Source organism: Oncorhynchus mykiss, chromosome 3, assembly GCF_013265735.2.
Source record: "Oncorhynchus mykiss isolate Arlee chromosome 3, USDA_OmykA_1.1, whole genome shotgun sequence".
In the NCBI taxonomy this organism is placed as follows: domain Eukaryota; kingdom Metazoa; phylum Chordata; class Actinopteri; order Salmoniformes; family Salmonidae; genus Oncorhynchus; species Oncorhynchus mykiss.
Genome location: NC_048567.1, coordinates 23,444,372 through 23,462,474, shown reverse-complemented (window position 1 = coordinate 23,462,474; position 18,103 = coordinate 23,444,372). Strand labels below are relative to the sequence as shown.

Here is an 18,103-nt window from a genome sequence, read left to right as displayed (position 1 = left end):
ACTTTGAGGATTCAATTATGATGCCCTTGAGGGAATGACAGTGCTTGAGTTTCTGTCAATAGAGGTTCAGGTAGTGTTTCTCAATAACACTTTGAATTATTGATGATGGGGAGATTGAGAAGAGGAGGTAGATAACATTCCGTTTTAGTTATGAGGTGAAGACGACGGGAGGAGGGTTGAGGAGGGAGCTTGAACGACATCTGCATATTCCTGCCAGTATGTCTGATGAGGTGACCCGGGGTTACACTCATCTGAAGATGTCGCACTAGAAACAGTAGAAGAACATTGAGATGGATGGATACTGGGGATGGATGGATGGATGGATACTGTGGATAGATCGATACTGTGGGTGGATGGATGGATACTGTGGATGAATGGATACTAGATGGATGGATACTGTAGCTGGATGGATGGATACTGTGGATAGATGGATAATGTAGATGGATGGATACTAGATGGATGGATACTGTAGCTGGATGGATGGATACTGTAGCTGAACGGATGGATACTGTGGATGGATGGATGGATGGATGGATGGATGGATGGATGGATGGATGGATGGATGGATGGATACTGTAGGTGGATGGATACTGGATGGATGGATGATGGATGGATACTGTGGATGGATGGATACTGTAGCTGGATGGATGGATACTGGATGGATGCATGGATGGATACTGTGGATGGATGGATACTGTAGATGGATGGATAATGTGGATGGATGGATACTGTAGCTGGATGGATGGATACTGTGGATGGATGGATACTGTAGCTGGATGGATGGATGGATGGATGGATAATGTGGATGGATGGATACTGTAGTTGGATGGATGGATAATGTGGATGGATGGATGGATACTGTAGTTGGTTGGATGGATGGATGGATGGATACTGTGGATGGATGGATACTGTGGATGGATAGATGGATACTGTGGATGGATGGATGGATACTGTGGATGGATGGATGGATACTGTGGATGGATGGATGGATACTGTGGATGGATGGATACTGTAGATGGATGGATACTGTAGATGGATGGATACTATAGATGGATGGATGGATGGATACTGTGGATGGATGGATACTGTGGATGGATGGATGGATGGATGGATGGATGGATGGATGGATGGATGGATACTGTAGCTGGATGGATACTGGATGGATGGGTGGATGGATACTGTGGATGGATGGATGGATGGATACTGTGGATGGATGGATGGATACTGTGGATGGATACTGTAGTTGGATGGATACTGGTTGGATGGATGGATGGATACTGTAGATGGATGGATACTATAGATGGATGCTATATAGACTCTGTCAATCACAACATTGTTATTGGCAGACTCAACAGCCTTGGTTTCTCAAATGAAAGCTTCTCTTGGTTCACCAACTACTTCTCCAATAGAGTTCAGTATGTCAAATCGAATGGCCTGTTGTCCGGACCTCTGGCAGTCATGGGGGTGCCACAGGGATCAATTCTCGGGCCAACTCTCTTCTCTGTATACATCAATGATGTCGCTCTCGCTGCTGGTGATTCTTTGATCCACCTCTATGCAGACGCCACCATTCTGTATACTTCTGGCCCTTCCTTGGATACCGTGCTAACTAACCTCCAAATGAGCTTCAATGCCATACAACTCTCCTTCCGTGGCCTCCAACTGCTCTTAAATGCAAGTAAAACTAAATGCATGCTCTTCAACCGATCGCTGCCTGCATCTGCCCGCCTGTCCAGCATCACTACTCTGGACGGTTCTGACTTAGAATATGTGGACAACTACAAATACCTCGGTGTCTGGGTAGACTGTAAACTCCCCTTCAGGCTCACATTAAACATCTCCAATCCAAAATTAAATCTAGAATCTGCATCCTATTTCGCAACAAAGCATCCTTCACTCATGCTGCCAAACATATCCTCGTAAAACTGACCATCCTACCGATCCTTGACTTCGGCGATGTAATTTACAAAATAACACTCTACTCAACAAATTGGATGTAGTCTATCACAGTGCCATCCGTTTTGTCACCAAATCACCATATACTACCCACCACTGTGACCTGTATGATCTCGTTGGCTGGCCCTCGATTCATACATGGCGCCAAACCCACTGGCTCCAGGTCATCTACAAGTCTCTGCTAGGTAAAGCCCCGCCTTATCTCAGCTCACTGGTCACCATAGCAGCACCCACCCGTAGCATGCGCTCCAGCAGGTATAGCTCACTGGTCACCCCCAAAGCCAATTCTTCCTTTGCCCGCCTCTCCTTCCAGTTCTCTGCGGCCAATGACTGGAACGAACTGCAAAAATCTCTGAAGCTAGAGACTCTTACCTCCCTCACTAGCTTTAAGCACCAGCTGTCAGAGCAGCTCACAGATCACTGCACCTGTACATAGCTCATCTGTAAATAGCCCATCCAATCTACCTCATCCCCATACTGTATTTATTTATATTTGTATCTTGCTCCTTTGCACCCCAGTATCTCAACTTGCACATTCATCTTCTGCACATCCTACCATTCCAGTGTTTAATTGCTATATTGTAATTACTTTGCCACCATGGCCTATTTATTGCCTTACCTTTCTTATCCTACCTCATTTGCACATGCTGTATATAGATTTTTCCACTGTATTATTGATTGTATGTTTGTTTATTTCATGTGTAACTCTGTGTATGTGTCGAACTGCTTTGCTTTATCTTGGCCAGGTAGCAGTTGCAAATGAGAACTTGTTCTCAACTAGCCTACCTGATTAAATAAAAGTATTAAAAAAAATAGATACAGTTGAAGTCTGAAGTTTACATACACCTTAGCCAAATACATTTAAACTCAGTTTTTCACAATTCCTGACATTTAATCCTAGTAAAAATTCCCTGTCTTAGGTCTGTTAGGGTCACAACTTTATTTTAAGAATGTGAAATGTCAGAATGATAGTAGAGTGATTTATTTCAGCTTTTATTTATTTCATCACATTTCCAGTGGCTCAGAAGTTTACATACACTCAATTAGTATTTGGTAGCATTGCCTTTGAATTGTTAAACTTGGGTCAAACGTTTTGGGTAGCCTTCCACAAGCTTCCCACAATAAGTTGGGTGAATTGTGGCCCATTCCTCCTGACAGAGCTGGTGTAACTGAGTCAGGTTTGTAGGCCTCCTTGCTCGCACATGCTTTTTCAGTTCTGCCCACAACTTTTCTATAGGATTGAGGTCAGGGCTTTGTGATGGCCACTCCAATACCTTGACTTTGTTGTCCTTAAGCCATTTTGCCACAACTTTGGAAGTCTGCTTGGGGTCATTGTCCATTTGGAAGACCCATTTGCGACCAAGCTTTAACTTCCTGACCGATGTTTTGAGATGTTGCTTCAATATATCCACATTATTTTCCAGCCTCATGATGCCATCTATTTTCTGAAGTTCACCCCCACAACATGATGCAGCAAAGCACCCCCACAACATGATGCTGCCACCGCCGAGCTTCACGGTTGGGATGGTGTTCTTCGGCTTGCATGCATCCCCCTTTTTTCCATCCATAATGATGGTCATTATGGCCAAACAGTTCTATTTTTGTTTCATCAGACCAGAGGACATTTCCCCAAAAAGTATGATCTTTGTCCTCATGTGCAATTGCAAACTGTAGTCTGGCTTTTTTTATGGCAGTTTTGGAGCAGTGGCTTCTTCCTTGCTGAGCGGCCTTTCAGGTTATGTCGATATAGGACTCGTTTTACTGTGGATATAGATAGTTTAAAACCCGTTTTCTCCATCTTCACAAGGTTCATTGCTGTTGTTCTGGGATTGATTTGCACTTTTCGCACCAAAGTACCTTCATCTCTAGGAGACAGAATGCCTCTCCTTCTGGAGCGGTATGATGGCTGCGTGGTCCCATGGTGTTTATACTTGCATACTATTATTTGTACAGATGAACGTGGTACCTTCAGTCGTTGTAAATTGCTCCCAAGGATGAAACAGACTTGTGGAGGTCTACAATTATTTTTCTGTGGTCTTGGCTGATTTCTTTTGATTTTCCCATTCAAAGAGGTACTGAGTTTGAAGGTAGGCCTTTAAATACATTCACAGGTTCACCTCCAATTGGCTCAAATGATGTCATTTAGCCTGTCAGAAGCTTCTAAAGCCATGACATAATTTTCTGGAATTTTCCAAGCTGTTTACTTGACTCTACCCATCCCTTAAGCGGGATAATTGTCATCAGCAACCGCTGAATAGCATAGCGCCCCAGTCAAATAATATTACTAAAAATATTCATATTCATGAAATCACAAGTGCAATATTGCAAAACACAGTTTAGCCTTTTGTTAATCCACCTGTCATCTCAGATTTTGAAATTATGCTTTACAGCGAAAGCAATCCAAGCGTTTGTGTAAGTTTATCGATCTCATGACAAAACATTAAGTACACTTAGCATCAGGTAGCTTGGTCACAAATCAGAAAAGAAATCAAATGAATCGTTTACCTTTGATCTTTGGATGTTTTCACTCACGAGACTCCCAGTTACACAACAGATGTTCCTTTTGTTCCATAAAGATTATTTTTATATCCAAAATACCTCTGTATGTTTGTCACGTTATGTTCAGAAATCCACAGGAAAGAGCGGTCACGACAACGCAGACAAATTCCAAATAATATCCGTAATGTCCATAGAAACATGTCAAACGTTTTTTATAATCAATCCTCGGGTTGTTTTTAAAATATATAATCGATAATATATCAACTGCAAATGTCTTGTTCAGTAGGATAGGGAAAGGAAATGGATGTCCGAACTCTGTTGCGCGAGCAAAACTCATGTGACCACCTGACGCGATGTTATCTTTCTGGCTCATTTTTCAAAATAAAAGACTGAAACTATGTCTGAAGACTGTTGATACCTTGAAGAAGCGATAGGAAAATGAATCTGGTTGATATCCCTTTAAATGGAGCAATGGGAGGCTATGGAACATGGAGTTTTCAAAATAGAAGCCACTTCCTGGTTTGATTTTTCTCAGGGTTTTGCCTGCAATATCAGTTCTGTTATACTTACAGACAATATTTTGACAGTTTTGGAAACTTTAGAGCGTTTTCTATCCTAATCTGTCAATTATATGCATATTCTATCATCTGGTCTTGAGAAATAGGCCGTTTACTTGGGGAACGTTATTTTTCCAAACATAAAAATAGTGCCCCCTAGCTTCAAGAGGTTAAAGGCACTGTCAACTTAGTGTATATAAACTTCTGACCAGCTGGAATTGTGATACAGTGAATTATAAGTGAAATAATCTGTCTGTAAACAATTGTTGGAAAAATGACTTGTCATGCACAAAGTATAGTATAGTAACTGACTTGCCAAAACTATAGTTTGTTAACAAAAAATATGTGGAATGGTTGAAAAACTGTGTTTGTAAACTTCCGACTTCAACTGTAGATGGATGGATAGAGAGAGAGGGATTTGCCTGTGAATTACAGGGCTTGTCTGAAGATAAAAATAAATAATGAAGACAAGGCAGACAAATGTAGAGGATAACATTAATGTGCGTCTGATCTCTCTCTCGCTGATAGCCTTTGGGGCTTTTTTCATCTCAAGTAGACACAAAGACGATGGATGACACTCTCAGCAGTTCTCCCGATCGATCAGACGACCGTCTCAGTGTCTGTGTCTCGCATAGATCCCTTTCTGAAGTCTGGCCAGCTCGTCCACTGTGGCGGGATGCCTTACAGGTTTAGGCCCAGACTGGTGGCAGAGGCACTTTTCTCAGAGATTGATACAAGTAAACAGAAAGTAATGGGTGCCAGTTATTTTTCTGCTGTTGTGTGTTTTGGTTGTCAACATCTCTCGGTCCTTGAACATTGATGCGATATTTCAACCTAATGTTTAGGGACTCCCTTTGTCCCATTTTTAGAGGGCCTTCAGCCCAGGGTTACTGAACATGTTTTTGCACTGACTTTGTACAGTATCACTTCTTCCTACAGTACAACTTTAGTTGATTCTCACTGTCAACTTGATTCAGTCCAACATCATTACTACAGAGAGGAGCTGGTGGGGATGAGTTGGAGGCTTGATGTGCTGCCCGTGGCTAACAAACAGGCTTTAATCTGTGGGGACCCTTCCATGTGGACGGCATAGAGCTCTCCTACGTAGGTTGACAATAGATGGCCCATCTCACAGGACGACCCGTCACTTTGTCTGAACCCTATGGGTGAGGAGGGCATCACAGCATCCCTTTGAGGCAAGTTGAGTGGCAGTGATGGCAGGGAGGGTCCTGACCTCCACTGACAGACACATCTCACCCTGGATGCCATGGTGCCCCACATCTTCGCTCCCTTCCCCCAACCTCTTTCCTCCTGCCCATGCAACTGTTCAGATAAAGACTATAAGGAGAGATTCCACGACACTGCCCCCATCAGTTTGAAATGCAAATTCCAGAACTAAGGGACTATGGGGGCCAAAAGGAAAGCAGCCAGCCGTCACTCCCTCTTGACCCGGCATGCTAATAGAGCTTTCTAAGACCCCCCTTGAGCCGCTCTCATGTTGCTACTACAGGGCCTCTGAAATTCCCCATCAACTTCAACTGACATGTTGTTATTCAACAGCAAGTTTAAGTTTCTGTCCCTCATCTTGTTCAAGTGTTGACTTCATTCCCAGAACTTGGTCTGTCAAACCCTGCCAATATTGCAACTCTGACCCTGACATTGTTGCACTCCTGCCCCAACTGAAAGTAGAATTCAGAAGTAACTGATAAAGAAATGTTTAAAACTACTGTGAAAGTAGTTACACCAGCAGAGGCTATAAACGGCCTGAAGCCTGCTGGCCTTGCTAGATGTGGTTGAACTCGTAGAGGTGCTTTCAAAGTCTCCAGGCTTAAACTAAGTTAATTTACGAGCAACAGTAGGATGAACTCCTAGCACCACCAATAGTAGTCGTCTGAAAGTCACCCATAGAAATCTCCTCCGTGTCCTGCGGGGTCTGTTCCCCAATTATTGCCCAATGCTCCTTGATCCCAATTCCAATTTGCCTCATCGGCGTCTGTGTGGTTAGCCATTGGAAATCTAATTAGCGAAGTTCCTCTGTCTGAGGGGGTCATGTAGATAGTTGAAAGGGCCCCGGGAAGTTGAGGGTCTTGTTGAGAAGTAGCATGTAACACAAAATTTACCGAAGGCAGAGAGTTGAGAATTCAGAGTGATAAGAGGAGCATCATACTTCCTGAAAACCATATGTGACTCATCAGCTGCATTCAATGCTGCCACACTGTGAGTACTCTGTAGGAGAGTGGATGTCTCGGGGTAAGAGGAGAGTTGTGTGTGAGACTAGAAAACGGTCTCTGTGCAGCAGCAAATCTTCAGCCTTGTGATGGTGCATCATGGGACAGTGTTCAGACATCGACAGTCAGATGAACTCTCTGAGAGTAGGGTAAGGACAATGTTGCCCATTCTTAACAACGGGATCTTTTGTAGCACAAGGTCACTCACAAGATGCATGTCTTGGATGAGTTTTCTTCCAATGAAGTTGTTTTTGCACAGCAGAAAATGTATAAGGTGTTGGTCAAACTTGTTTGTCGGAATGAAAAGAAAACTGAGTGCCAATTCCTGAGGTAACCTCAGTCTTGAATAAACAATATGGTTCTTCAGCTATGAGTTGTGAAGATCATTGGATCACTGAAAGTAAACAAACCAGAGAAAAGTCACGACAGTCAGGGGATACATGGTCAGAGAGCTTAACAGGCATGGCAGCGTTCCCTTTCCCAAATGAGGTAGACACACATCCACAAAGGGCTACACACTCCGACCACACACACATTCTGCGGCAGATCATCTGGCCCCCTGTCCCTGCTCATCGCCATGGTGATGTGAGAGTCCCCAGCAAAGCCCCGGGTGGGTAATGGTCCATGGCCAGAGACATGCACCCTCATTATGTAGGCCCATGTATACTGGGGGTGGACTCATTCAATTCCTACTTCTCAGGGGCCCTGTGGCATCCCAAGGCACAGAGGCGGGAGGTGAGAGGTGTTGGTTAGCTATTGCCCTGTTATCCGAAACAATGAAGGGATTAGCCTCCCCCCCAGTGAAATGTCAGCGGTGTTCAGTTTGTGAGGTCACAGCATATCAGAGGGGGTGGGTCTGCATTGGGATAATGCGCCTCGATTTAGTTTGAATGACAGGTGTTGGCAGAAAATAAACATCCCTGGAGCAGACAGGTGCATAAAGCAGTTGATTTGAGGATTACATTTACATTTAATATCTAATTGCATCTTTTTATGGAACAGTGGTCCCTGGCCAAACTGAAGCTGGGTCATAAAGATTGACTTGTTTATGTATGAATTAAAATGGATCCTTTTTAAAGATGACACCGTGGCCTCATCCACCACTCATAAAGGCTCCCATTTTCTCATCATGAAGTTCCCTTTTCGCACAGTGCTGTGAAAAACCCTCAAACCACCAGACTGAAGACATCTCATCAAACCACAGAACCAGCACTGGTCTAATCCAAATGAATGTCAGATAATCAATGTGCGGCCCCAGCGGCCCTCAATTCCTTGCCCTACAAAGAGGACCAACTGCCAGTATCTCCCAGATGGCTTGACAAGTCCAGTTCATTAAAAACAAAATGATCCCACACCTACCATCCAAAACAGAACACAGAGAGAGTGTGGGTCGCAGTGGCTTATTTCCCATCGACAGCTGTCAGCTCATCAGCCTGCCTCCCCATTCACTCTGTAAAAGGCAATTGATTAGAGAAAGAAAAAGGAGAGCAACACATTCCTGAAGGGTGCTCCATGGTTTACATGTTTATGGGGAGGGTGCGGTGGGTTTGTGAACTGGCATGTTTTGGCGGGCGGCATTCGGTGTGGCGGTAGCAGCTGGATCCAGTTTTAGATCAAGAAATATCCCATTGAGAAGAAGCTGAAGAATTTACGGGTTGAGGCGATAAAACACATGAACACATTAGATGCTCCACATGCAGGGCAATTGAAGGCAGTCCCCAAATATATTTGTAAAACCACATCTTAAAACACTGTTAAATTAAGCCATTGGCTTTATGGGTATTGAGCATAGTGAGCCTCTGAGTCTCTGTCCCTTTTGCACCTTCCAAAGATGTTGACTTTGTCACTGTCGACTGTCTATGCATGTCTTATAAAGAGGTGGAAGTCGGCCCCTGCTCTCGCAGTGATGCTTAGCATCACATCTGTCACTCACTCAGCATGAAAGACTGGACGTGCCTCACATACAGTACGTTTCAAGTCTACATGATAGGGTTCTTTCTACCATGTCACTATCATCAAGCCCTAGATAAAGGCTCCTTGCCAAATCCCCACCACCAGCACCCGTCTGGAAGTGAACCCCAGAACAACAGTGTATGCAGCAGATCAAAGGGACTTATGCTGGTTTATATTACATTACTGTAGCTAGGACTGAATTGGATTACGTTGTGCATTTCGTAATAGCATTTTCCACTTCCACAAGCTCCACATCCATCCCCAGCTGTGAGGCTCGTCAACGTGTGGAGAACTTCACAAACAGAAACGGCAACTCTTCAGGGTGCTGCTGATAAACACGCCAAGAAGCTCATCCACTCAGTGCCTTTGTGTGGAAGTCTGTGGAAGGTCCAGAAGCCTCAGAGGGTCTGTAGGGTCAGTGCATTTGTTGGACTGTCTTGCCTAAGCTCCTGCAGGCACTGTGCTTGTCTTGTTGTGAGTCATATTTGCATTTTCCTGGCTTTATAGCCATTGGATAAATGTTGATTTGTCGATATTTGATCTCTGCCCCATCTCCATAACCTTTGATTTTCGCACTCTACATGTTTATGATCGTCGGTCTAGTCTATGCATATTCATGAGAGCAGAGAGACAGTTATGCAAATAATTTCATAGTTTTATGGAGTTTATTTAGCATGGTTTTTAGCTGCAACTTTACCAAGTGTTTTTTTTATATTTCAAGATCCCTCAAGCATTTGCATAAGCAGTATAAATGTGGGCCTACTCTTTAACTTGAGGGCATTGCTCAACCATCAGAGCATGTACTAAGATCTTAGATCTTCAATGATAGATTCAGGTTAGATGGGGTGACAGTGGTGTTAGGGGGACATGCTGTTTGGCCTGCTCAGACAGGAAGCCACAGCATCATATCCTGTTTGCTCAAGCTGTCTGCCTCCTCTGAGAAGCCTAAAAGCCTGTGAGTTAATCCATTGGGAGTAATGTCCTCATATATTGCCCAGGCAGGACAGGCAGGAGGCGGTAATTCCTGAAGTAAACAGGAGCAGACACCGCCTCCCCTCGATTTATGACACTGTGATCATCGCTTGACCTCATCGCTAAATGCAACCGTCTCCTCTGAATCAGAATGAGGCAGCCCGTTATCAATATTGATGGGGTTCATATCTCTGTTGACTTTGTTTTCGGCTCCCCATTTAAAAGCTGTGTGGCAGGATCTCATTGGTGCAGTACATCAATCTGGGCTATGCTGAGTTGAAACCCTTAGAGGACACGCTGCCCTTATTAAGTTGGTGCCAAAACACAGGTCACAGCATTCTGGAGATTTAGTTGAACAAATCCCTGCGCAATCTGCATCCATCTGTCCCGGTCTCGTCTCAGAAATCAAGCAGATGTGGAAATTAGCATTTCGCGACAATTCAGGTCTGACGCATAGCTTACCTGAGTGATTAATAATGCAGAGAGCAAACTTTGCTCAAACTTGAATCTTCTGACCTTCTTACAGGAACTGCTCATTTTTCCCATCTAGTCAAACAATTTATAGTTTGTTTTGTATATTAGGTGAACGTGGGTACCTGTCGCCTCCCCTTGGGCCTGGTGTCTTGGTGCAGACAGAGGGAGTCGCGTTCCCTTGTGGGGGCGGTGGTTAATTGTGTGAAGTCACCTGTGAAAGACTGAAGGCTGGGAGTAAATGAGCCAGGTGTCCCAGTCAGGGGCCCTTGTGGCCTCACCTCTCTCTCCGTTCCTGTCTCTCTCTCTCTCTCTCTCTCTCTCTCTCTCTCTCTCTCTCTCTCTCTCTCTCTCTGTCTCTGTCTCTGTCTCTGTCTCTGTCTCTGTCTCTGTCTCTGTGTGTGTGTTCACACTGCCATCACAGTTCAGCTAACATTCAATCACAATGCCGCACTGGCAATGTGCATCGCATGCTAATGAGAGCTTAGCATCCAAACTCAGAAAGTTCCAACAGCTACTGTAGAACTTGATGGCAGAATTATAGTGATCATTATGAAACCGATGCTGCTGTTGTAGTCATTCACATTAGCCTGTGACCATTTTAACAGATATGGGTACAGCTAACTTTGGTTGTAGCTAGGTTAACCTGTTCTCACTCTCTCTCCTCTTCTAGGTGGTGGTGTGCCTGCTGTTGGCCATGCTGTTCTGGTGAGGTGTGGTGAACCCCTGCCAAAATGAGGCTGGTGCCCGGGTCGCCTCGGCCCCTCCCCCTTCTGGCGGTGGGCCTGGCTCTAGCCCTCACAGCCCTCTTACCTCACCTGGCCATGGGAGTCACACCCTTCCCCCAGGACCTGGAGCCAATCAGCATTGTGGGGAGAGAACGTGAGTGCAAGCCCGTCATGATGCAATGTTGCTCCTTAGTTCAGGGGGGCATGAAGTTCTGATGTTGTATGTACACATATTTTGTCAGTCGTCTTACAGATCTACGTCAGTACAGGGCTGCCCAACCCTCTTCCTGGAGATCTACTGTCCTGTGGGTTTTCAATCCAACCCTAATTTAACACACCTGATTCTACGAATTAGCTGCTCAACAAGATCTTAACTAGCTGAATCAGATATGCTAAATTAGGGTTGGACTGAACTTACAGGACAGTAGATCTCCAGGAAGAGGGTTGGGCATCCCTGTTCAAATACATAATTACGACTATCAAAATAAAATAGCTATACATTTTTGCTATATGACATAATACAAAATCTGATTGGACCACACGTACAGCCCATCAGTGGCACCTAATCAGTAGGAGGTGTGGTAAGGAGGTCCTGGCGTTTGCAGTCGCCAGCCTCATCCTTTATTTAAGAGTTGACAGGGACTAAGGCCTGGCGCTTTAATTGATCTATCTGGAGGAGTGGAACATTTGCATAAATAGCCACACTAATAGATCTATATGTGGAGCCCATCTCAGGTGTAATGAGGGCCATTTGTCAGCAGGTCTGAAGGTGTCTGGGCGTCAGAACCCCTCACAACTCCCCAGGATGTCCATTATGTATGGTAATACATCCAGCGCCCAGCTCCACCGCCGGAATCATCTCCCTCGCAGAGGCTAATTGGAGGAACTGGGTTAGAGGTTTCCATGGCGACGTGGCGCCCAAAACTTTGAAGGAAGTGAAAGTGCTGAGGAGTAATTAAAGGGACGAGAGGTCGCCGAGGTGGAGTTATCCCTCTCCCTTTCTGCCCCACAGCGAATCACTGCTCTGCTTGACCCAATCACCCCCGAGTTGAAATCTTTAAACAGTCGAGTTGGACTTGCTTGGTTGGGGGAAAGATGCTTCCCCCGAGAAGATTGTAATTTCAGATAGTGTCCCATTTTAGAGGTCTGCTAATTCAGCTACAAAAGCCAAGTTGGACAGGAAGGCCTAAGCCAGGGGTGTCAAACTCATTTTCCCCAGGGGTCGTACCCCCTCCGACCCATGGGCCATATGTTTGATACCCCTGGCCTGAACAGTTAATGCAGCACTATGGGAGAGAAGATGGTCACAGGCCAGCCTCGACGGATTGATTTTGATTTAACTAGGCAACTCAGTTAAAAACAATTTCTGATTTGCAATGACGGCCTACCAAAAGGCATTAGGCCTCCAGCGGGGACGGAGGCTGGGATTAAAAAAATAATAATAAATATATGACCAAACACACATCACGACAAGAGAGACAACACTACATAGAGACAACACTACATAAAGAGAGACAACACTACATAAAGAGAGACCTAAGACAACACAACACAACATAGCATGGCAGCAACACATGACAACACAGCATGGTAGCAACACAACATGACAACAACATGGTAGCAACACAACATGGTAGCAGCACAAAACATGGTACAAACATTATTGGGCACAGACAACAGCGCAAAGGGCAAGAAGGTAGAGACAACAATACATCACACAAAGCAGCCACAACTGTCAGTAAGAGTGTCCATGATTGAGTCTTTGAATGAAGAGATTGAGATTAAACTGGCCAGTTTGAGTCTTTTTTGCAGCTCGTTCCAGTCGCTAGCTGCAGCGAACTGAAAAGATGCGACACAGGGATGTATGTGCTTTGGGGACCTTTAACAGAATGTGACTGGCAGAACGGGTGTTGTATGTGGAGGATGAGGGCTGCGGTAGATATCTCAGATAGGGGGGAGTGAGGCCTAAAAAGGTTTTATAAATAAGCATCAACCAGTGGGTCTTGCAACGGGTAATACAGAGATGACCAGTTTATAGAGGAGTATAGAGTGCAGCGATGTGTCCTATAAGGAGCATTGGTGGCAAATTTGATGGCCGAATGGTAAAGGACATCTAGCCACTCGAGAGCACCCTTACCTGCCGATCTATAAAATACGTCTCTGTAATTTAGAATGGGTAGGATGGTCATCTGAATCAGTTCGTTTGGCAGCTGGGGTGAGAGAGGAGCAATTACGATAGAGGAAACCAAGTCTAGATTTAACTTTAGCCTGTAGCTTTGATATGTGCTGAAAGAAGGACAGTGTACCGTCTAGCCATACTCCCAAGTACTTGTATGAGGTGACTACCTCAAGCTCTAAACCCCCAGAGGTAGTAATCACACTTGTGGGGAGAGGAACATTCTTCATCCAAACCACATGACCTTTGTTTTGGTGGTGTTCAGAACAAGGTTAAGGGCAGAGAAATCTTGTTGAACACCAAGAAAACTTTGTTGTAGAGCATTTAACACAACATCCGGGGAGGGGCCAGCTGAGTATAAATGAGTATCATCTGCATATAAGTGGATGAGAGCACTTCCTACTGCCTGAGCTATCTTGTTGATGTAAATTGAGAAGAGCATGGGGCCTAGGATCGAGCCTTGGGGTACTCCCTTGGTGACAGGCAGTGGCTGAGACAGCAGATGTCCTGACTTCATACACCGCACTCTTCGAGAGAGGTAGTTAGCAAACCAGGCCAAAGACCCCCCCAGAGACACCAGATCTCCTTAGCCGACAGGAATGGAATGGTCTACCGTATCAAAAGCTTCAGCCAAGTCAATAAAAATAGCAGCACAACATCGCTTAAAATCAAGGGCAATGGTGACATCATTGAGGACCTTTAAGGTTGCAGTGACACATCCATAACCTGAGTGGAAACCAGATTGCATACCAGAGAGAATACTATAGACATCAAGAAAGCCAGTTGATTATTAACATTTTTTCCCAACACTTTTCATAAACATAGAAAGAGGCCTACAACAGTTAGGATCAGCTTTATCTCCCCCTTTAAATAAATGACAAACTGTGGCTGCCTTCCAAGCAATGGGAACCTCACCAGAGAGGAGAGACAGGTTAAAAAGATCAGAGATAGGCTTGGCGATGATTGGGGCAGCAACCTTAAAGAAGAAAGGGTCTAAACCATCTGACCCAGATGTTTTTTTTAGATGAAGTTTAAGGAGCTCCTTTAGCACCTAGTGACCACCTGCAGGGAGAAACTATGTAGCGGGGCAGGGGGAAAAGAGGGAGGAGCATCGGGGCTAGTCGCATTAGAAGGGAGATGAGGAAATTTTGGATGGGCAAGGAGGCATGGCTGAGTCAAATAGGAAACCTGACTTAATGAAGTGGTGATTAAAGAACTCAGCCATGTGCTTATTGTTAGTAACAACCACATCAACATTAAGGGACATGGGCAGCTGTGAGGAGGGGTGTTAATTCTCCACGTCTTTAACCGTTTTCCTGAACTTCTTGGGGTTAGACCCACAGAGAGAGAACTGCTCCTTAAAGTAACTAACTTTGGACTTCCAGATAGCCTGGGTGTATTTATTTCTCATTTGCCTGAACAGGAGCCAGTCAGCGTGAGTATGTATGTGCCGAGCCTTTCGCCAAATGCAATTCTTGAGGTGGAGTAATTCTGCAAGATTACGGTCGAACCAGGGGCTGAACCTGTTTTTAATTTTAATTTCCTTTATGGGGGCGTGTTTGTTGAACCCCTCGCCAACAGCCAGTGAAATTGCAGGGCAACAAATACGAAACAACATAAATCTCATAAATCAAATTTCTCAAACAACAAGTATTAGGCAACATTTTAAAGATAAAATTCCTCTTAATCCAGCCACTGTCTGATTTCAAAAATGCTTTACAGCGAAAGCTCCACAAACGATTATGTTAGATCACCACCAAGCCACAGAATAAACACAGCCATTTTTCCAGCCAAAGAGAGTCACAAAAAGCACAAATAAAGATAAAATTAATCACTAACCTTTGATGATCTTCATCATATGACATTCATAGGACTTCATAGGACTGTAATCGTTACACAATACATTTATGTTTTGTTCGGTAAAGTGCATATTTATATAAAAAAATCTCATTTTACATTGGCGTGTTACGTTCAGTAGTTCTAAAACATGCAATGATTTAGCTTAGAGCCCCATCAAATGACAGAAATACTCATAGTAAACATTGATAAAGATACAACTATTATACATGGAATTAGATATATACTTCTCCTTAATGCAACTGCTGTGTCAGATTTAAAAAAAACTTAAATAGCAAACCATGCAATAATCTGAGAACAGCGTTCAGACAATAAAGAAGCCAAAGCGATATCCGCCATATTGGGTAGTCAACATTAGTCAAAAATAGCATTTGAAATATTCACTTAACTTTGATGATCTATATCAGAATGCACTCCCAGGAATCCCAGGTCCACAATAAATGCTTGATTTGTTCGATAATGTCCATAATTTATGTCCAAATAGATATTTTTGTTAGGGTGTTTGGTAAACAAATCCAAACGCGCGTGCAGGTCCAGCAGAACGTCGGACGAAAAGTTAAAGTTATATAACAGTCCGTAGAAACCTGTCAAACTAATTATAGAATCAATCTTTAGGATGTTTTCAAAATAAATGTTCAATAATGTTCCAACTGGAGAATTCCTGTCTGAAGAAAAGCTAACTCTCGTGACCGCGCATCATGAGACCAAGACACTCTGCCAGACCACTGACTCAAACAGGTCTCATGAGCCCCTCCTTCATAGTAGAATCCTCAAACAAGTTTCTAAAGAAGGTTGACATCTAGTGGAAGCCTTAGGAAGTGAAAAATGGCTCCATAGATACTGTGTATTCGATAGGCCAAGCTTTGAAAACCTACAAGCCTCAGATTTCCTACTTCCTGGTTGGATTTTTCTCAGGTTTTTGCCTGCCATATGAGTTCTGTTATACTCACAGACATCATTCAAACAGTTTTAGAAACATCAGAGTATTTTATATCCAATACTACTAATAATATAGCAAGCAGTTTACTTTGGGCACCTTATTCATTCCAAGCTACTCAAAACTGCCCCCCTGTCACCAAGAAGTTAACAATACCACTGAAAATATCAAAAAAGATGGTCCAAGCGTCTTCGACAGAGGGGATCAAGCTGATTCTATACCATTTTACAGAGGCCAGTTCATGAAGGAAGGCTTGCTCATTAAAGTTTTTCAGCAAGCGTCTATGACAAAGCAGGACAGGTTGTTTCGCTGAGCAGCCATTACGAACGCAGGCTGTAAAACAGTGATCACTACGGTCAATACAGAAAACACCAGACTGATACAGATCAGGATTATTTGTGGGGATAACATCGAGGAGAGTAGCATTTTTGGGGGTGTTTGGTAATAATCTGAGGAAGATTTTGTGATTCCCATTGCTTTAGGACTTGGTCAGGTGGTTTAAGCATGTCCCAGTTGTTACAGTGTTTTTGTTTTGTATAGCTCTTGTGATAAACTTAGGGTCTAGAGATGCTTCCCGCTTCCCCCTCTTAATTTACAGTTAAGTGTATTATCTCTAGCAGCACAGAATAGAGTCATGGGATAGCCCACATTAACAACCACATGACAGTTAGAACAAATTACAATCTGGGCATCTGCAGCAAATGTGGGGCAAAGGAAAAGCATACAAAATAGAAGCTGAGAAAGCATACTGCAATCAGAGGGTTATATCAAGTCAACAACCTATTTTCTCTCTCGCTCTCTTGTACTTTCTCAAACAATCTTTATTTTTGTGCTTGAATACACCTTATTTTCAGATTCCCACCCTTGATTTCTTTAGTGCTTGGTTTGTCGTTATGGATATTAACACTGTCACTGAACTGAGCTTGCTACTCTTTCCCCCTCCCCATGCAGACTCCTACCTGTACCCAAGCTTCCATGGCCTCATGTCGGACAACGATACAGTACGACTGGGCCTGGACTTCCAGAGGATGCTCCGGATCAACCACATGCTCTACATCGCAGCCAGGTCAGTCAACACGCCTCTCAGTATTGTTCTCTCATCTTCAATGCACTGGACTGCCTTACATTAACCCTGTATTGACTACTCTTCATTGAATCCCTTTGTAGTATTTCTGTCATTGTATCAGTCAACCGTATTGGATAGCTCCCGTTACATTCATATTGTCATACTGTAGGTTTATTATGTAAAAGGTACCTCAGGCTCAGCAAGAAGCTCTTCTACATCAATAAGCCTGTGTTATAGAACTGTGTGACTGACCCTAATCAATCTAATTTAGGCTAAGAACAGGCAGCTTGGGTGTGGTGTGGTGGGATTGGGTTTCAGGGCAGAGAGGAGACATCTTCAAATGTTTTCTGACCTTTGACCTCTTACAGGGATCATGTGTTTGCTATCAGTCTCAGCGCCTCCTCTGAGCAGATCGTCCCACAACAGGTAAGCCTTATGTTGTCTCACAAACACATTGTTTACATGAGTCATGACCTCAAGGGTCATAGAGTAGTGTATCATTGCAGCTGGCTGAACATAAGAGCATTACTGGTGGTACAATGGCTCCTACTTTTCTGCTCATCTTTTAAAAATAGGTTATTTGTGTCGTTTTCTTCTTACTCAGCCAGTCTCTTCATTCAAGCAGATACAAAGCCATTTCACTACAGACAGATATCCAATAGAAGTTATGTCGCGCACTCCTGGTTTTGAAGTGCTGTGCTCT

General features: G+C 43.9%; 1 protein-coding gene across 6 annotated transcripts in view; it reads left to right on the top strand.

Annotated features, from left to right (window-relative positions):
- The window catches only part of LOC110514498 (semaphorin-6D), a 157,239-nt gene that overhangs the window by 101,017 nt on the left and 38,119 nt on the right, over positions 1-18,103 (top strand). For all 6 annotated transcript variants that reach the window (XM_036972497.1, XM_036972489.1, XM_036972471.1 and 3 more), the window contains 3 exons: positions 11,310-11,518; positions 17,286-17,400; positions 17,769-17,826. In XM_036972497.1, coding sequence (XP_036828392.1) covers positions 11,371-11,518; positions 17,286-17,400; positions 17,769-17,826 — 321 coding nt within the window. In that variant the 5' untranslated portion in view covers positions 11,310-11,370. The remainder of the gene's footprint in view (positions 1-11,309; positions 11,519-17,285; positions 17,401-17,768; positions 17,827-18,103) is intronic.